General features: G+C 40.7%; 1 protein-coding gene across 1 annotated transcript in view; it reads right to left on the reverse strand.

The window, feature by feature from the left end:
* Positions 1-21,609, reverse strand: part of ASAH2 (N-acylsphingosine amidohydrolase 2) — a 47,109-nt gene that overhangs the window by 11,998 nt on the left and 13,502 nt on the right. Inside the window, exons 9-18 of the mRNA XM_075842651.1 lie at positions 17,727-17,813; positions 17,001-17,105; positions 16,724-16,805; positions 16,334-16,449; positions 15,530-15,624; positions 14,979-15,018; positions 13,250-13,345; positions 10,661-10,756; positions 5,216-5,368; positions 282-341 (exon numbers count right to left, since the gene is read on the reverse strand). Coding sequence (XP_075698766.1) covers positions 282-341; positions 5,216-5,368; positions 10,661-10,756; positions 13,250-13,345; positions 14,979-15,018; positions 15,530-15,624; positions 16,334-16,449; positions 16,724-16,805; positions 17,001-17,105; positions 17,727-17,813 — 930 coding nt within the window. The remainder of the gene's footprint in view (positions 1-281; positions 342-5,215; positions 5,369-10,660; positions 10,757-13,249; positions 13,346-14,978; positions 15,019-15,529; positions 15,625-16,333; positions 16,450-16,723; positions 16,806-17,000; positions 17,106-17,726; positions 17,814-21,609) is intronic.

Consider the following 21,609-nt stretch of genomic DNA (forward strand, 5'->3'; position numbering starts at 1 on the left):
ATAAAGAAATAACATGAAATTAATCAGGACCAAACTTCGGACCTAAAAACAAAATGCTATTCATAGTTGAACATACACTTTAACCTAATTAAAGTATTTTCGCCTGCAAAAAAACATATTGCTTTAGTATTTGGGGGAAAAATCATCTTCTCAGCATGTCTCAAATTTTCTAACCGTACAAATATCTGTCTATAATGCTCAAGCCTAGCTTATAACCTGCACTGCTTTATAATACAAATACAAGGTTCCCAAATAAATTATACAATTATAAATTCACTTACCATATATGCCACAGAACTTCTGGGGTTCCCAGCAACAAATGTTACTAAAGCTACTTCACCCTGTGAATAACATCATATGAAAAGAGAGTTAAAAGGGTTTTTTGTGTAACAAAAACGGATGCAACTTTCTAAGGCTAAATTCTCCTGAGGACTTTAGTGGGACAACATAGGTCAAAAGGTTGTCCTTTTATCATATGTTTGGCTGAAATACATTAGGATCCCGTAGTCCCAACTGTAGTGAAAGCATAGGCACTTTCAATACCATTGTATACAAAGACTAACCACTCTGAGGCCTCATGCCCACTTCAGTTTTTTTTCGTAAGGGTGCTATCCGTTTTTTTTTAACTGATAGCACCCTGACACATTAATTTCAATGGGGCCACGCACACTTCCGTTGTTTTAACGGAACCGTGCGGCCGTTCCGTCAAAAGTACTGCAGGCCCTACTCCTGCCCGTTTTTGACAAAACAGTCTCGGCCTTTGCATTGATTTGGTCCGTGAAACAAAAGGCTGCACACGGAAGCCATCCGTGTGCGGTCTGTGATTCACGGAACCGCCATTAGCGGTCGTTCAACGGCACACGGAAGTGCACGTGAGGCCTAAACCTTCTACACCAAGCGTCAGCAAACTTTTTTGTATGGTGTGCAAAAAAAATAAATATCTAAGATGAAGTACCCAGTGTGCCATCCTAAGGACGCACCGCTCTGCCCCTGTGTCTCCCCGCTCTGTCCCTGTGTCTCTCCGCTCTGCCCCTGTATCTCCACGCTCTGTCCCTGTATCTCTCCAATCTGCCCCTGTGTCCCTCCGCTCTCCTCCTGTGTCTCTCCACTCTCCCCCTGTGTCCCTCTGCTCTGCCCTGTGTCCCTCTGCTCTGCCCTGTGTCCCTCTGCTCTGCCCTGTGTCCCTCTGCTTTGCCCTGTGTCTCTCCACTCTACCCCTATGTCTCTCCACTCTCCCTCTGTGTCACGGCTCTGCCCCTGTGTCTTCCGCTCTCCCCGTGTCTCTCTGCTCTGCCCCTGTGTCTCTCCGCTCTCTCCCTGTGTCTCTCTGCTCTGCCCCTGTGTCTCTCCGCTCTGCCCCTGTGTCTCTCCGCTCTCCCTGTGTTTCTCCGCTCTGCCCCTGTGTCTCCCGCTCTGCCCTTGTGTCTCCCACTCTGCCCCCGTGTCTCTCCGCTCTCCCCGTGTCTCTCCGCTCTCCCCGTGTCTCTCCGCTCTGCCCCCGTGTCTCTCCGCTCTGCCCCTGTGTCTCTCCGCTCTGCCCCTGTGTCTCTCCGCTCTGCCCCTGTGTCTCTCCGCTCTCTGCCCCTGTGTCTCTCCGCTCTCTGCCCCTGTGTCTCTCTGCTCTGCCCATGTCTCCACGCTCTTCCTCTGTGTGTCCCCGCTCTGTCCCTGTATCCCCCTGCTCTGCCCCTTTATCTCTCCGCTCTCCCCCTGTGTCTCTCCGCTCTCCCCGTGTCTCCACGCTCTCCCCTTTGTCTCTCTGCTCTCCCTCTGTGTCTCTCCGCTCTCCCCCTGTGTCTCTCAGCTCTCCCTCTGTGTCTCTCCGCTCTCCCCCTGTGTCTCTCTGCTCTCCTCCTGTGTCTCTCCGTTCTCCCCCTGTCTCCCCGCTCTGACCCTGTGTCTCTCCACTCTCCCCCTGTGTCTCTCCACTCTCCCCCTGTGTCTCTCAGCTCTCCGTCTGTGTCTCTACCCGCTCTCCCCCTGTGTCTCCCGGCTCTGCCCCTGTGTCTCCCGGCTCTGCCCCTGTGTCTCCCGGCTCTGCCCCTGTGTCTCCCGGCTCTGCCCCTGTGTCTCCCGACTCTGCCCCTGTGTCTCCCGACTCTTCCCTGTGTCTCCCCGGTCTGCCCCTGTGTCTCCCTGCTCTCACCCTGTGTCTCTCCCTGGGTTCAGCACCGCAGCATATAACGGTGCTGGACACGGGTAGAGCGGGCCAGAGATCAAGACCCGGCAGGACAGCTGTGGCACGGGTGCCGAAGTTCGGCGACCCCTGTTCTACACCCTTAACCCCATCCCGCTGCAGCCATTTTTCAGATTTTCATTTTTTCCTCCCCACATTCCAAAAGCCATAACTTTTTATTTTCCAGTCAATATAGACCTATGAGGGCTTGATTTTTGCAGGACGAGTTGTAGTTTTTCATGGCACCATTTATTGTACCATATAATGTACTAGGAAACGGGAAAAAAATATTTGTTGGGTAGAAAAAATTTGGTGCTTCGCTTTTTTTATGGCATTCACTGTGCAATTAAAACGATAAGTTAACTTTATTCTGCAGGTCAATATGATTACGGCGATGCCAAATTCATATAGTTTTTTTATATTTTACTACTTTTACAAGGAAAAAAACTAACTGTAAAATTTATTTATTTATTTAGTGTTGCCCAATTCTGAGAGCCATAACTTTTTTTTATTTTCCATCGATTGAGCAGCATGAGGGCATATGTTTTGCAGGACAAGCTGTAGTTTTTAATAGTACCATTTTGGGCCTACACGTGAGGTTTTGATCACTTTTCACTCCATTTTCTGTGGGAGATGAGGTGACCAATAAACAGCGATTCTGGCAATTTAATTAAAATTTACAGCACGTTGGTTAAATAGTTCAGACATATACAAACCAATTATGTTTATTTATTTATTTAAGTATGTATTTATTTATTTCACAATGCTTTAGGGGGAAAATTTAAAAAGAAAAATTAAAAAAAATTATATTTTTTGTACATAAAACAAACTTTATTTAACTGATCTTTACTTTTTTTTATTAGTCCCCCTAGAGGACTTGAACTAGTGATCGTTGGATCGCTTGCACTATATACTAGAATACTAATATATAGCAGTATATCATCTTTCTGACAGGCTTCTATTAAGCAGGGCTTAATAGGAGCACAAGGATGGTAGACTTGGGAGCCTTCATTAGGCCATTCTCAGTACTTCCCCTACTAGCTCCATACTTCCCCTACCCGGCTATGATGTAAGCATATGTCATACGTCGGGAAAGGGTTAATATAGCGCTGCATATATACAGTGAAGGAAATAAGTATTTGATCCCTTGCTGATTTTGTAAGTTTGCCCACTGTCAAAGACATGAACAGTCTAGAATTTTTAGGCTAGGTTAATTTTACCAGTGAGAGATAGATTATATTTTTTAAAAAAACAGAAAATCACATTGTCAAAATTATATATATTTATTTGCATTGTGCACAGAGAAATAAGTATTTGATCCCTTTGGCAAACAAGACTTAATACTTGGTGGCAAAACCCTTGTTGGCAAGCACAGCAGTCAGACGTTTTTTGTAGTTGATGATGAGGTTTGCACACATGTTAGTGGAATTTTGGCCCACTCCTCTTTGCAGATCATCTGTAAATAATTAAGATTTCGAGACTGTCGCTTGGCAACTCGGATCTTGAGCTCCCTCCATAAGTTTTCGATGGGATTAAGGTCTGGAGACTGGCTAGGCCACTCCATGACCTTAATGTGCTTCTTTTTGAGCCACTCCTTTGTTGCCTTGGCTGTATGTTTCGGGTCATTGTCATACTGGAAGACCCAGCCCCGAGCCATTTTTAATGTCCTGGTGGAGAGAAGGAGGTTGTCACTCAAGATTTGACGGTACATGGCTCCATCCATTCTCCCATTGATGTGGTGAAGTAGTCCTGTGCCCTTAGTAGAGAAACACCCCCAAAACATAATGTTTGCACCTCCATGCTTGACAGTGGGGGCGGTGTTCTTTGGGTCATAGGCAGCATTTCTCATCCTCCAAACACGGTGAGTAGAGTTAATGCCAAAGAGCTCAATTTTAGTCTCATCTGACCACAGCACCTTCTCCCAATCACTCTCAGAATCATCCAGATGTTCATTTGCAAACTTCAGACGGGCCTGTACATGTGCCTTCTTGAGCAGGGGGACCTTGCGGGCACTGCAGGATTTTAATCCATTATGGCGTAATGTGTTACCAATGGTTTTCTTGGTGACTGTGGTCCCAGCTGCCTTGAGATCATTAACAAGTTCCCCCAGTGTAGTTTTCGGCTGAGCTCTCACCTTCCTCAGGATCAAGGATACCCCACGAGGTGAGATTTTGCATGGAGCCCCAGATCGATGTCGATTGACAGTCATTTTGTATGTCTTCCATTTTCTTACTATTGCACCAACAGTTGTCTCCTTCTCACCCAGCATCTTACTTATGGTTTTGTAGCCCATTCCAGCCTTGTGCAGGTCTATGATCTTGTCCCTGACATCCTTAGAAAGATCTTTGGTCTTGCCCATGTTGTAGAGGTTAGAGTCAGACTGATTAATTGAGTCTGTGGACAGGAGTCTTTTATACAGGTGACCATTTAAGACAGCTGTCTTTAATGCAGGCACCAAGTTGATTTGGAGCGTGTAACTGGTCTGGAGGAGGCTGAACTCTTAATGGTTGGTAGGGGATCAAATACTTATTTCTCTGTGCACAATGCAAATAAATATATATAATTTTGACTATGTGATTTTCTTTTTTTTTATATATATAATCTATCTCTCACTGGTAAAATTAACCTAGCCTAAAAATTCTAGACTGTTCATGTCTTTGACAGTGGGCAAACTTACAAAATCAGCAAGGGATCAAATACTTATTTCCTTCACTGTATATAGTTTCCAAAGTGTGAGGAATCCACTTAAAGTGTTGCGCCCCTAAACTGCAGATCATAGGGTTGCACTTGCAAGTTTTTGGCCAAGTAAATGTTGTGGTCTGAATGATAGTCTATCCTTCCTTTCACATCACAGAGTCTCGACGCAGATGTGAACACAGCCTAAATAAGACCTAGAAATTAATATATGAAAATTATAGCCCTATCTGTCCTGCAAAAAAAAAAGAATAAAATGGGGGTGGACTAAGAAGTAAAAATTCAAGGCTTAAAACACTATTGGACAAGAAGGGGTTAAGTTAAAACTTAAACTTTCTGACTTACTAGCATGTAGTGTGACTGAACATCCACCAGCACACTTCCAAAGGTTTTGTTGGTAGGGACTGTATCTGGATTAACAACAGGCAAGGAACTAGGGAGTTGGGTTTCATTAAAAAATGGCGGCTGTGGTCCTTTGGGCAGTTCTGCTACTGTATTCTAGAAAAGAAAATAACTGAATATTTACTTTACTTGCATCATTACATTGTTGCAATTCATGTATAATCAATTAAAACATAAAGTACCATAATAAGGCCCCATGCACACGAACGTACTTTTGCGGCCACAATTCCCCAAAAATCCACGAGAGAGTTGCGGCCCCATTCATTCCTATGGGGCCATGAACACGACCGTGGTTTCCGCGGTCCGTGTATGGCCCAGGAGCCCACACCGCAGAAAGAACGGGAATGCCTTATTACGGCCATATTCTGCATGCCGGGCTCATTGAAAATAATGGCCGCGGCCATTTGCGGGCGGCTCGTGGCTGACAGTCCGCTGCCGGCCGACCCGAAAATCATGGCCGTGCACATGGCTACGGTCGTGTGCATGAGGCCTAAGGTAAGCAACGCCAAAATAATGGGATACATACGCACCAAAATCCCATCGTCATGGTACATATTATATCCAGAATTAGTAGAAATACAAGCTTAGTAAATCTGAAAAGCTAAAGAAGGTAATAACAAATGAGACATAAGAGTGAATCATAAATTAAATACAATGAAATGGCTACCAATAGCCATTGGGTAGGTAGGAAAACATGTGACTACTTAGCAGAAATTAATCTCAGAAATAGTGGAGGTTTGGTGAACCGGTGGGTAAGAGATCTCATGTGCACCGTATAAGCCACTTCCTCAGCTTCACTTAAGAAGGTGATATGAGCATTTGTTGGTAGATCCCACCAATGTGCATGGGTTACCTGGGTTGCCAACCTCCTTTTTTATTTTTTTCTGGACAATTTAAGAAAAAATGTCAGATAGTCAACAATTTTAAAAGCCATATTGGACAACCAAGCTTGGCATCATGCACTCAACCGTTTTCATTTTTACTGCCAAAAAACAGGAATCCTAGTGGCTTCCTTGTGTCGACCATTATTTTTGCGGACCCACACACTAGGGTGGGTGAGGCCGACTGCAAATACAGACAAGAATAGGACCTTTTCTATAATTTGCAAAACAGACACACGGATCTGTAAAAAAAAAAAAAGGATAGGATACTGAAGAAAACAACGGTTGTGTGCATGAGCCCTTATGTATGTCCATAGGTCATAATACTAATATGAACTCATTAGCTCATTAGAAGATATCACTACGACCCTATAGCTATGGATAAGCTTAGATACAGTGGCTCAGCAGACAGTATCATATTTGATACGTTTAGATACAGTGCCCAGCTAGCTGACAATGCGGCTCCAGCGCTGGACCCAGGAAGGGTATCTATAATAATTGCTTTGCTTTTTTATGTGTTACAAATTTTTTGCATGTTTGTTTTTTTTTACAGGTTCGGATGTTGGACTACTTTGGATTCAAGGACTACTTGGATGACGGTGTTTTTTTTTTTTTATTCTAAATAAAATGTTTAACGAGTATTGTGTGTTTTTTTTTATTTCAATAGAATATGTTTTCTATGTCCATGTATTTTTTTAAACTTTATTACTACCGTCTTAGTAATGGCCGCTGGCTGATTGATAGTGTCCATTACTAAGGCGAGGCTTAATGTTAGCCAGTGAAGAGGCTAAGACTAACCCCCATTATTACCCCGATAGCCACCGCTACCAGTGTATCGGGAAGAGTCGGGAACGGTATTATTATTCTAGTGAAGTCCAGAAACAGTGGCGCTTCCCACCCTGGTAATGCTAGCCTGCTGCTGATGTGTTGTATCTGGCTGGTTATCAAAAATGGAGGAGCCACAAATTGTTTTTTTCATTTTTTAAATGACGTGGGTCCCCCCCAATTTTTCTTAACCAGCCAGATACAACACAGCATCAGCAGACTAGCATTACCAGGGTGGGAAGGGCAACTGTTTTTGGGCTTTCCCAAACAAATAATACCAGCCTGCGGCCGCTCCGGTGGTCCGACCATCACTACAGATGGTCAGGTACTGGATCGTACCCAGCTCGTCCCGGCAACCCTGGTACCGGCAAATGATAAGCCCTGCCTTATTAATGGACGCTGTCAATCCGCCAGTGGCCATTACTAAGGCGATAGTAGTAAAGTTTAGAAAAGATATAAATACACAAAAAAATATTTTATTGAAATTTTAAAAAAAACACACAATCCTCATTAACCATTTTATTGAAAATAAAAAAAGCCGTAATCGAAGTAGTCCTCGAATCCGACGTAGTCCAATGACCGAACCTATAAAAAAAACATAAAAAAACATTAGTAACACATGTGGTAGGCTTAGATACGGGGCCCATGTGTGATACTGTCTGTTGGACTCTGTAACTAAGCCTACCACAAGGTAGGCTTAGATAAAGGGTCCAGCAGACAGTAATCTTATACAGTATAAGATTACTGTCTGCTAGAGCCTTGTACCTAAGCCTACAATGTGGTAGGCTTAAATACAGGGCCCATTAGACAGGATCACACATGGGCCATGTAGTCATGGCAAGATGCTAATATACAGGGCCCCAGTAGACAGTAATATTATACAGTATAAGATTACTGTCTGCTGGGGCCCTGTATCTAAGCCTACCATGTGGTAGGCTTAGATACAGGGCCCATCAGACAGGATCACACATGGCCCATGTATCTAAGCCTACCATATGGTTGGGTTAAATACAGGGCCCAGCAGACAGGGTCACACAATGTGTGATCCTGTCTGATGGGCCCTGAATCTAAGCCTACCACATGGTAGGCTTAAAGGGGTTGTCCAGTCCTTAAAAATTGGCACACCGCGATTCAGTGTGAGCAAGTGACCGGAATGAAGGGGAAGCAGCACTCGTACAAGCACTGCACCACCTTCAAAACAGCTGATTGGCGGGGGTCCCGGCAGTCGGACCCCGACCCATCAGCTATTGATCACCTATCCTGAGGATAGGCCATCAATTTTTAGGGACTGCATAACTCGGGTCCCAGCAGACTACTTAGCCTCCTCTCTGGCTCCGGCCACAGCGGAGTTCTCCTGGCCCCATCCAGCGTCGTGACGTCATGCGCGGCGCACAGCGTCTTGACTTCATGACGCGAAGAGTCGTAAGAACCTCAGCTGCGCTCCGGAACATGAGGGTAAGTATACTGTCAGTTACTATAGTAATAGGTGCCAGTGTAGTTTATTACATAGGCCCCAGTTACTATAGTAACTTTTTATAGATGTGATGCAGAGGGCCGCAATTGCGACCCCTATAGTTACGCCACTGTCCCTACCTGTGCTCTACGTTCTGCCAATGACCTTAGATTAACATCCTCCATAATCCGAACCTCCCACTCCCGTCTCCAAGATTTTACTTGTGAAGCACCTGTCCTCTGGAATGCACTACCCCAGACAATCAGATTAATTCCCACCTTCCACAATTTTATACGTGCCCTAGAAACACATGTTTTTAGACAGGCCTATAACATTCCCTAATCTGACTCCTTTCCCTGGCCCCTCTTTTACAATAATCCTCAGAGCGTTACCCCTTTATTAACTGTATTCCCCACACATCTTTCACTATAATGCATGTCATACATACTAGCTGGTGACTGACTACCCTATGTTTATAAAAGGTGGCTGGACCAATGATGAGAATTAACAAGCACTTTTTAAATTTTGTGTCTCCCTTATTTCCTCATAGATTGTAAGCGCTTGTGAGCAGGGCCCTCACTCCTCTTGTTTCAATTGTTAATTAGTTTTGTCACTATGTAATGTCTGATATTGTCTGATGACTTATCTTATGTGTATGTGCAGTTTACTCTTCCAACAATTTGTTGTTTTTTTACCAATTATATTGCAGTTAGTGTAAGGGTATGTTCACACGGCTTATTTTCGGCCGTTTTTCGGGCCGTAAACGGCTGAAAAACGCCCAAAGAATCGGAAGCAGAATGCCTCCAAACATCTGCCCATTGATTGCAATAGGAAAAACGGCGTTCTGCTGTTTTTTTTAAGCGGCACTTCTTGAGACATTTTTTGAGCCGTTTTTCATAGACTCTATAGAAAAACAGCTCCAAAAATGGGCATTAAAAATGCTACGAAAAACGCGACTTTGATTAAAAAACGTCTGAAAATCAGGAGCTGTTTTCCCTTGAAAACAGCTCTGTATTTTGAGAAATTTTTTATTTTGCGTGTGAACATACCCTAATACAGAATAGAGCCTCCAGGCCGCACAGGAATGTCTCTACTCATACCAACAAGTAAGGGTGGACATAGATATACACTAATAATGTCTACCAGGTATGTCTATTGCATGGATTTCAATTTTAAACTTGGCTAATATTGTTTTGGTTTATAAGTATGGCTTAAAATGATTGAGATATGCACCTTGTATGGAATGTGCAAATTTTTGATGGCCAGTTAACAACAGCTCTGAGCTATCGTACAATGTAAAATACTTTTTCTAATAGGAGAAATGGCTCATAATAATGTCTAGCTGTCATTTAGCAGCCTCAGACATGAAACCACAAAAGAACAGGCTACCGCAACGTATACCTGAGCCGAACACCACGCCATATTACTCTGCCCTCCTCCAGAACTAACCCTAGCAATATAGTCAAGACAAATTCTGTGTTCGCACACTGAACATCCAGATCTAGTGATGTATATTTTCTACCACACAGTGCCCACACTACAACTACATACTATCTATAGTCCATCAAGTCAGATCAGCCAAATAGAAAAGTAGCAGAGCCCACAGAGTACTTACTGCTACATCAGTTCTCACACATAAGTGCCGGCTGCTGCAGTGTCTATACAAATATTCTATTCCCGATGCCCCTGTAAGGATACACTTGCTGCGGCCTGATGCGGACGAAATCACACCACATGCAGTGGCCAATGGTGGTAATACCACAGTGTTACCAGCTAAATCGAGTGCCCCCTAGGGCCATACATGTGAGCATGTTCTGGTCCGCATGCGGCCGCTACAATGTGGGAATGTACCGTTATACAACCATAAGCCACTTGAATATAGTTATGTCAGTGGTCGAAGGTCAGCACTGCAGAACACAAGTCGTGCAGAAAGGATTACAGATGTGCTTCATTCTGGGATAGTGCCAGGAGTCTAGAACTATCTCACTGAACCCCCGGACACTTGATTGGCATGGGGTTGCACAGTCGGGAGCTGCACAAAAAAGCCAAGTGAGTCCGATTGTAGCCACTTGGATGTATTGTGGGCCATTTTTGTTAATATAGTGTGAAAGTGTCAATCTGCACCAATTTCACTGACAAAAAACTGGTGGAAAAACATTTTTTTTTTATATAAATGCAACCGAATAAACCAACATTGCGTCAGAAAGCCGGACATCTAACTTCAATTACCTGTGCGATTGCTTTGGCCAGGCCTCTGAATAGTTGCAGGTAAGCAGAAAGTGTGTGCGGCCCATAAATAGTAGATGCGGCCTCGTATCTTTGAGCCTGTAATCAGAAATACAAAGCGTGTTGTTTCTGTCAGTTCTTATCAAGTATGGCGTCAACTCAGTCATTAGAATTCCAGAGACCGCCAATTACTGATAAATTATTCACATTTATGGTTCTGATCAAAGTCAACGTTAGATCACAGCACAAAATGACACAAACACGAAAATGGAGAAGTCACAGGAGTTGTCCAGGGTTAGGAAAAAGGTTCCTTTTTTTCCAGTAACAGAACTTTTTTTGTTTCGGTGCCACTTTGGTGGTGAAAATATAAGAGACATATTACAATTAATTGAGAAAATAGCTGTTCATACATAAGATATGTGAACATGGGCGATTATAAAATTTAAAAAGACTTATTAGGTATTAATATAAACTAATATTGTAAATTGTGGACTTTGGGTGTAGTTTCTCTTAAGGGGTTGTTCACACAGCTTTTTTTTTTGTGAGGCAGTAATGATCTTTTGAGGCAGATTTTTTAATGCCCCCATTTTTCATAGGTTTTTCTCCCCAAGTTTTTTTGCCGCAAATTTTTTCCCTTGAATGAATCTAATGCAAAATTTACAGGCGGCAAAAAACGCTCCACATGGGCGCTGCTGGTTTTTTCTGCCTACCATTGATTTCAATGAAAGGTTAGAGGTGAAAACCACTCAAAGCAAAAGCATGCCGCTTTGCCTCTCATTCAAATCATTTCGGGGCAATTGGGGGTGTTTCTTGCCACTGATTCCGGTGCGGTTTCCGCATCAAAAAATGCTGTGTGAACTGACTATAAGGCCTCATTCACATCTGCGTTTGAAAATCCGTTGTTCTGCTCCGTCAGATGAGCAGAACAAGGGAGTAACCGAAAACAGTGGGTCTGTTGCACCACGGAAACCACTGGCGGCTTATGGAACCCATTGACTTTAATGGGTTTCGTCGGCTTTCCGTCAGGTTGTCTGTGGTTTTACCGGAAACAATAGCGCAGCATGTTTCTGGTAAGGCTAAAGGAACTTCCAACACAAATGTGAACAAGGCCTAAGATAAGTGACGCACTGTGCATTTTTGTTGCTTTTATAGCATGTGTGTTTTTTGTTCTTGTAGATAAACTCCCATGTCTCTCAATGGGAGTTCATCAACCAAAACAAGAAACAAAAACGCACAGTGTGAACCCAGTCTAACACTGTGATATCCTTAATATTACGCCTATAGACAAGCACATCTTCATGAGGCACAAAGTATCTAGTTATAAAGTGGGCCCCTTATGACACTGATATTACAAACCAGGGAAGTATTACTACAGTATATTGTAATGGGGTTCTCAGGTCCGTTTCTTTGTAAGGCTGGGTTCACACGACCTATTTTCAGACGTAAACGAGGCGTATTATGCCTCGTTTTACGTCTGAAAATAGGGCTCCAATACGTCGGCAAACATCTGCTCATTCATTTGATTGGGTTTGCCGACGTATTGTGCAGACGACCTGTAATTTACGCGTCGCCGTTTGACTGCCTCGGCAAAGAAGTGCAGGACACTTCTTTGCAACGTAATTTGAGCCGTTCTTCATTGAAGTCAATGAAGAGCAGCACAAGATTACGGGCGTCAAAGACGCCTCGCATAATGCGAGGAGGAGCTTTTATGTCTGAAACGACGCAGCTGTTTTCTCCTGAAAACAGTCTGTCTTTTCAGACGTAAAAGCCAGATAGCGTGTGAACATACCCTCACACAGATCAATTTCATATACGTACAGACGCAAAACAAGGTCACCACCGGGGAAAGCAAACTGAATTATAAAGGCTCATTGGGGCAACGATGACAATTAATGCTGTTCACCATATTTATAAAGAACTTCTCCACTTTTTCGGATGCCCAAAACATTATCAACAGCTTTAACCAGCTGTGTTAATAAGTACGTGTCTTATATAAAGCATGCAGAAACACGTAGCATTTTATACAAAAAGGGAAGGAGGAATTGTGTTAAAAACATGCTCCATATCTGAAAGCAGGAGTAATAAATCATAGGATCATACAATGAAATACAATGAAAAGTACAATGGGGGGAATACACTTGCGATGGAGTACAATGTGCCAAATTTATTAAGAGGCGCACGGCTCTTAATAAATTTGTCGCATTTTCGGCTGGCTATGCGGCAGAAATTGAAATCTATGTTTGCTTTGAGCAGGCATAGATTTTCGCCATGGTTTACGCCCATTTCTGAAGTATGTGATAATTAATTATTCGGTTCGCTGCAGGCCCTGCCCCCCATCGTGAAAGTCAACCACTGTTTGACACTTTTGAAAAGTGGAGAGGTGTTAAAAGTTGAAAATTATAGCACAACTATGGCTCGCGCAATAATATTTTACTCTTAAACGTCATAAAAGTGGTGTAAAGCCCTGCACAAATCCCCCCCAAAATTTTAGTGTAATGTATTTCTGTTCATTACCCATTTTAAAATGTCAAACTTATGATGTATGATTGGTTTCTATAAGCAATGGTCATTCAAGGTGAATGGATAATTTACCTGATATTCTTCAAATGTCGTAATGTAATGTGTGTATACATTACTAAGTCCCGAAACAACCACATCAAATTTCTTGGTATTTGATGGATCCAGTTCCTACAGAAAATGAGTTAAAACTAATTTAAAAGAAATAAGTAATTCAGAGAAATATCAGGTCAGTGACTTCAAAACCAAAACAACCCAACCCTCTATAAACAGGTTTTTTCCCACCATAGAAAGCATACGGCTAGAATACGCCATCACTTTTGGATTGGTGATGGTCCGACTATCCCCATCAATCTGCACGAGCTCTGCAGCACCTTCAATGTTTCTCTGCACAGCAACTCTCCCAGCCACCCGCTGAGCATGAAACTACAGGACAGCCCCATTCACTGCAATAAGACGGGGTTGCAGTTCTCTGCACGGTAGGTGGCTGGGAATGCTAAACTGGCCACAGTCCATTTGTTATCCCCCACAATCATAATGTTATGAAATATGCTAGCGATATGCCAAAGCATCAAATATGGGAATATCCCTTTAAGTCATGATTCATTTAAAAAAAAAAAAAAAAAAAAAAAAATATATATATATATATATATATATATATATATATATATATATATATATATAGTATAAATATATAAAACAATAGTTGAATAGGTTCAGAATATACTTAAGTCATATTAAAGTTATATAAATATGATAATCATTTAAATTTTGAGTCCCGACAGTCGGCTGCCAAGCTAAACTAAGGTAGAATCTCTGAAACTAAAAAGTTACTTATAACAACATAAAGCTAACCTTTTTTGGACTTTTGGCTCTATAGCACAACATCTAACTAGACTTTAGAAACAATGAACTTCCGGTACTTGACTATATAAGAAAATGGCTAAACAGTTCCAACAGTGTGTTGAGTTTTAAGCTACACACCAAACTAGCACTGTCGGGCCATACATACATTTTTTTGGGGGAATATAGGTTTATATGACCCATTACAACAAGGCGTTATTTCACATTATATTTTATGTTTACTCAACCACCACCTGATTGAAATCTCCTATTTATGAATAGAAGAAAATCTCCAAATTATTATGTCTTTACCTAGATTACAGGTTTCCTTGGCAGAATGGTATAAAACTTCTTCATTGTACTTACCTGGTTTCTCATTGTAATCACCAAATTTACTCTATGAGCTCCACCTTATGCTTTAGGGCATGCCCTATCACTGGCCCTCACCCCCATAGTCAGAGGACCTGTCTGATAGTCTTAGATTTTTGCTGTCAGATTGCAGACCTTCTTTCAACGTTTTTGAAATTTTCTCCTTGGAGACAAGTTGCAAATATTATGCAACCAAATCCATAAATTATCACAATATACTCTGAGGGCTGCATGGATACCTGTAGCGTCCTAAAGGAAATCTGCTTCCCTTTTTTTTCAAGCAGTAGTCAATATAGTTTTATCTAAGATTCACGCTTTAAGGACCCTATTGATGGACCTATTCACCCGCAACTGGTAACCATGGACATTATATCTGGACTCTCCAGGACTTTCCTGATCTATTTGTGTAGCATTATGACATTTTTCTGACCACACTTGATGTAATGTTTAGGACATATTTATATGTGAATTGTGATCCACTAGACTTCGTGTGGGGACTATAGCTTTGATGGTATACTCATTTTGCCTGATATTTGAAATAAAGAATTTCAAGCAAATGTTCCAATAAAATAGTAATATTTGACTTTCATACCTTTTCCACTGCTTCTCTTAACCTCCTTCCAGACATGGTCCTGTTAAAGATATATTATTGAACCAAATGTTAAGAAACTTTTTATCAAAGGCAGCCTCTGGAAAGTGAAGTCTGGAAGTTACTAGAAATTTCGGTCAAATCCAAAACATAATTCCTCTAAGCTTGGGGTCAGTGTTTTATCCATAAAAAAAAAGCTAAATTATAAGTTACCTTAGTTTTCTTTTTTAGGTAACAATGGCAGATGTATTTTCATTAAAGTATTTTTGTGCAGAAAGGAAAGGAATAAATGATCTTCTAGATGGGTGGTCCTCTCAAAGAAGAGGCCAATATACATAGCATATAAGGAAATGAAAAAATTGTTACAAAAAAATCTGGTGCTCTCCAATAGATAGTCACTTACGGAGTTTCACTATATATATGTATGTATGTGTATATATATATATATGTATATATATATATATATATATATGAAGTTCACACATGTACTTGAACACGGCTATTTATGTACTTTCGTTCGCTCTATAGCTTTAGCAATGCCTACACATACTCACGTAAACTCTCCGGGAACAGCAAGAATTGCCAATGATCCAATGGTGATCATCTGAACATCAATTATTGTTGGATGCCATGGGATTGGTCTTTTCACCTGGAAGAAGCAGAAATATGATATGGTAAAATTGTAATTAAATTGTATTGCAGACTGTATATGCTTATAGGACTGTAATTTAGATGAAATGTACATGGAAGACCTCAATCATTTGTAAAGGTTTATTCCCATCACAGAAAGGGATTGCAAATCACTAGGATGTGCCATAACTTTCTGATCGCTAGGGGTCCTACTGCCGGGATAGCCACCAATTTTGAGATTAATAGGGGGTGCAAAATCAGCGTGGAGGCCCCTTCCCTCTGTAGGGGATCTATGGGAGTGCTGACCCCACCGATCAGAAAGTAATGACATATCCTAGCGATATGCCATCATTTTCTGTGATAGGAGTAACCCTTTAAGCTAAGAAGACTTTACTTATCTACTTCCTCTCAAGCTATAACAGTTGTTGGCAGAGGTTTATCTTAGAAATCCTGGACTCCAGTGTAAGGCAATTTATGTGTTTGCTTTCTACCTACGTAACAGAGAAGCAGGCACCAGGACCCAGGTACAACTGCACCCTATGGTTTTTGGAAACTTTTTAAACTGTTGTACTCACCTTAACATTCCCCCGTATTCAGGTTGATAGTAGACATAACCTTATTCCAGCAGTGCTCATCATCCTATTTATCACCACAATATCCTAATGACAAGTTTATGTAAAATAAAATCTTGTATTTTGCTTTATAAGGTGAGAAGATGTTATATATACCTCCCCAGTGTTTAACAGTATGGGTTTGGGTCGGTGACATTCCTTAGTTTCATTTGATGGAGCTCCAAGAATTAAATTTCCAATAGCGTCCCAGAATGGTTCTCCCTCAGTCATTCCTGTAAATATAAGTTAATGAACCTGGTGAAATGTCACCTGCAGTCAGTGGCATTTACTATTTTCTGTAACATTACAGTCTCAGAAATATCTTCTTCTAACAGGTAACACATGGTCTTACAGAACCCCAAATATCACTGTAAGGAACATACATAAAGGAGTGTGCAGTTGACAGGTGACTCTGGGTGATTTGTATGAGGTACAAGGTGCAGTATGTGAGATTGCATAGAGATTCTGCAGAAATAAAGCAGTTTAAAGTCCACTGAAAACTCTCACCATGGGTGAAATTGATCAATCCAGGACCATCGATTGTTCCAGCAGCAAAGCTATAACCAAGTGCAGGTTTGCAAGTTGTTGCCTTTATTGAAATAGATGACACAGTCAAAGCAAATATTTAGCCATTTTCTCGGGAATCATTGTAGCACATCTAACAATCTAATATAGCCCGAAAGTGGATCTTCTACATGAAAACAATAATTTGTAATGGATTCCACTAAGATGTATTGGAGATAAGATTTTATAAATATTAGGGAACTGCTTACAATGTACTTACATTGTGAGTGTCATTCAGCTTCACATTGACATTACTCATGTCTACCCACTGGTGAGCAGAGTTCACAGTCTCCAACATTTCTCTGGATGATGAATTATACAAATCCTTTAAATCACATTAAAAAAGAAAAGAAGGTGAGCAACATATAGACATACAGGACAAAGAAACACGGGCACAATATCAGATTCTTTTCAAAACCAAACAATATGTAAAAATTGCAAAAATATCCCAGAACCCAGAACAAAATTACAGGGTCTCATAGCAAAACTCAGAATGGGTCCTACCCCCAACCTTCTTAATAAAGTTAAAGTTTCCCATAATTTCTTAATATATCTTTATAGGGGTTGGAGTTGGGTGTGAGATGAGAATCAGGGCCCTTTCCAACCACAGGCCCCATAGCAATTACCACTGACTGTTACATTAAATGTTGTAATCGGGGACTAGGTTTTGTTTTTTTTACTTTTACCAGAGTTTCCTATTAAATGCATTCAAACTGTTGTGCATATGGCCAGTTGTGCATGGTTGTCACCTTGGGGCAGTAGGTGGATGAAGTGCACTATACTATACTATGCTATACTATAATATACTATGCTATGCTATGCTATGCTATACTATACTATGCTATGCTATGCTATACTATACTATACTATACTATACTATGTACCATTACTTTCCTTTAATGTTCAGAGGTCAATCACCCATAAAATAGAATACAAATGTATCTACCATAGCTTTCTGAAATATTTGTTCTCCAATTATTCTTGTGCTTTCGAACACATCATTTCCGGGACCAGTTGCAACGCAGGTTGTGACCTTAAGTTGGATAAGAAAAAACACATAATTACATGTTGATTTAAAAACTTAGATCATAAATCAGAATTAATATTAACCCCTTGACGCATTATCACGTACATGCACGTGATAAGTGTCTTAGGGAAGTAAGGAAGCCGCTCAAGGGCTGAGTGCCCTCCATACCCTGCGGGTGCCAGCTGTGTTTTACAGATGACAGCCCAGACTAACAGCGAGGAACAGTGATCACGCTGTTGCTGGCCATTTAACCCCTTAAATGCTGCGGTCAAACGTGACCGCAGCATCTGAGGCATTATGGAGAGGGGGGCGCCCCCTCTCCGACTGCTCATTGTCACCCCCACACCGCGATCGGGGGGTCTCGGTGGTTGTAATGGCAGCCCGGGGGCCTAATAAAGGCCCCCAGGGCTGCCTTTTGTCTGCCTCTGTTGAGCCATGTCTCTGGCACAGCTTGACAGAAGCCTGTGAAAATGACGATATACTGCAATACATTAGTATTGCAGTATATTGTACCAGCAATCTAATGATCGATGGTTCAAGTCCCCTAGAGGGACTAGTAAATGGTGTAAAAAAAAGTTTAATAAAGTTATTAGTAGTGAAAAAAATATATATATATATTAAAAGTTAAAAAAATACCTTTTCCCATGTTCCTCTAAAGTAATGTAAAAAATAAAAAATAAACAAAATTGGTATCGCTGCGTCCGAAAAAGTCTGAACTATTACAATATACCATTATTTAACTCATAGTGCATGCAGTAAAAACAAGAACTATAAACAGCCAAAATCGCTGTTTTTTGGTCACCTTAGCTCACAAAAAATATGTAATAAACAGTGATCAAAAAGTTGTACGTACCAAAAAATGGTACCAATAAAAACTACAAAAAATAAGCCCTCACATCGCTCAATCTATGGAAAAATAAAAAAGTTATAGCTCTCAGAATGTGGTGAAACAAAAAATATTTTTTTTAACAAAAAGGTTTTTGCTTTTTAAAAGTAGTAATATATTTTAAAAAAAACATATAAATTTGGCATCACCGTAATCGTATTGAGCCACAGAATAAAGTTAAGTTTTCATTTGTACCGCACAGTAAAAGCCGTAAAAACGAAAACCAAAATAACAATGTAGGAATTGCAGTTTATTCGAATTTCAGCCCGCAAATAATTTTTTTTCAGTTTCCCAGTACATTATATGTTACTTTAAATGGTTCCATTACAAACTACAACTCCTCCCACAAATAATAAGCCCTCACACTGCTCCATTGACGGGAAAATAAAAAAGTTATGGCTCTTGGAACACAGGGAGTGAAAAAACAAAAAAATGAAAAATGGCTCGGTCGTTAAGGGGTTAATAATATAGCTTTTTACAGGTAATGAACGGTATTTCCCCCCCCCCCCCCCCCCCCAATTTAAGTTCTGAATTTTGATTTGCACTGTCTATGTTTGTTGAGTATGAAGTGAATCCTGTATTGAACATGCCCAATTATACATTTTCAATTCAATAATATAATGCATATATTATGTTATTTATATGATATATAAAGTATATAAAATGTAAGGGAAGTTTCAAAACTCAGGAACATTTTTCTTAAGATTGGAAGCCTAAATGCATGAGTTTTTGCTTAACCCTTTTGCAATAAGCCAAATTTGGTCTTAATAGTCTTAAAGGGGTCTTTCCATCATTGAGTGTTTATTAGGATATGCCACAACATTTTGGAGTTTTTTGTTGTTTTTCTTTCCAATTCAATTTTTTTTTATTGGTTTTGATACAAACAATTACAAAAACATTCAGAGAAAATGTGTCCCCATAATAAAGAGAACATGACAAATAGGGCGCAGCCCAAACAGAAGGGTAAACATCATAACCCGTGAAGAACACACAGTACGACAGCCATCTGAGCCATCATAACGGGAAGGATTGTTGTTTTTTTTAAATTATTTTTAATACTGTTTTATTTGCAAAAATAGTTCAAAGAACATGATCCGTAAAAATTCCCCTTGAACCTCCCACCCTCCCCCCCGACTGACTGGCGGAGAAAGTAAAAAAAAAAATATCTATCATTACCCTCTCTTTTGATTTGTTTTTATTATAAATCTATCTTAAGTAAAAAATGGAATGGTTCCGAATTTTTTGAAATGTTTGCAAGTTTCCTCTCTGCATATAAATAAATTTTTCTGACTTACATATTTTATCTATATCAAAAAGCCATGCATCAGGACCCTATGGAGGGGAAATATTGGATCTGATAAAGCAGGTGTATGGTCTGGAACTGGCGGCAGACCCTAAAGTTATGTTGTTGGGAGCGGTGGGGGAATTGGAGAGTGACAGGATGGTGAGTCTGGCAATTGCAAACATTTTATATCAGACGAGGAAATGTATTGCTAAACACTGGCTGGATGAGGAGCCACCAGGGATGAGGGAAATTGTAGGAATGTTGAATCATAATATCCTGATGGAGTATAAGATATTTTCAAAAAGAGGCACGGAAAAAAAATTTGATAAACAATGGAGCGGATGGTTGGCTTGTCCTGAGGTGCTATCACCTGACCTGAGTAGACTACGGGCACGAGTCATCTGAGGAATTGGCGGTGACCGAGGTTGGAGCAAAGGAGGGGTGGAGGGGAAACCTGTAAATAGAACGGATTCCTTTTCGGCTTGGTATTGCAAACAATTGGTGGAGATATGGGTGGGGGCTGTGCGGGGGGTGGGAGGAGAGGGTATGTTGGGGGTTTTCTGATATGATGTAATTATTGTACACGATGTTGAAATACTTGGAATATGAATGTAATTGTGTTATCTTTTTTGATGTTCGCATCAATAAAATTGGATTGATTAAAAAAAAAAAAAACATGCATCAATTTTTGGTTTGGGACTTTTTTTTTTTTACATTTCTGGCAATTGCAAGTTTACTTAAGAATAAGAGTTTGTCAATAAGAATTTTGTCAGTAGGCAATATGCAAGTACCAGAATCAAAACCAAGAATACATTTTCTAGGACCTAGAGTAAGACTAGATTTCATAATTACACATATTTTACTAATCACCAATTGCCGGTATTGATCCAGAGAGGGACATGATCAAAACATGTACACAATACCCACTGCCTACTCCTGACACCTGGGGAAGTATGTACTGTCACTGCCCATCTTCTTTAGTCTCTCAGGCGTATAACATAGAGAAAAAATTATTATTTTTTTTTTATATACAATGATTATTATTAAACGATACATTTTATTCTCCCCTTATCCGACTTCAGACGGCCGCCATCCGCTAGCCCCTTATTTTTAAAATCAAGTATTATTTTGAATATCTTAGAAGTCGTCCCCTTTGTGAGTTGTGATCTCATCACACCAACCAAATGAAAAGGTTCTATAAAAAAGTGCTGTTTAGTACTAGTGAAATCCATAGCATGCTTCAGCTGCATATATCTATAAACTCTATGGTGTGGTACCCCAAATTCTTTCTGCAATATATCAAATATTTTTCATTTCCTATTTGTGAAAAACTAGGCTACTAACATTGGCGCGTATTTATTCCAAAGAGTGTATTCTTTAATTTACATATTTCAGGGCAGTGTAAATTCCCCCGACGTGGAGAGATTTCCAATAACCCCTTTAGACTAGCTAGAGTACATCTGATCAATATCCTGCCCCTAACTGTTCCGCTTCCAGTATTGCAATCCTAATCTGAATTTTCAGGAATGTACAAAATTTGAGGCAATACTATCATCTTTATAATCCCAATTCTGTCCACCATCCACAGCTTCATTTTCAACCATGCCTTGATTTTTCATTTCATTTTAGCT

This window comes from Rhinoderma darwinii, chromosome 11 (assembly GCF_050947455.1).
Source record: "Rhinoderma darwinii isolate aRhiDar2 chromosome 11, aRhiDar2.hap1, whole genome shotgun sequence".
Classification (NCBI taxonomy): Eukaryota; Metazoa; Chordata; class Amphibia; order Anura; family Rhinodermatidae; genus Rhinoderma; species Rhinoderma darwinii.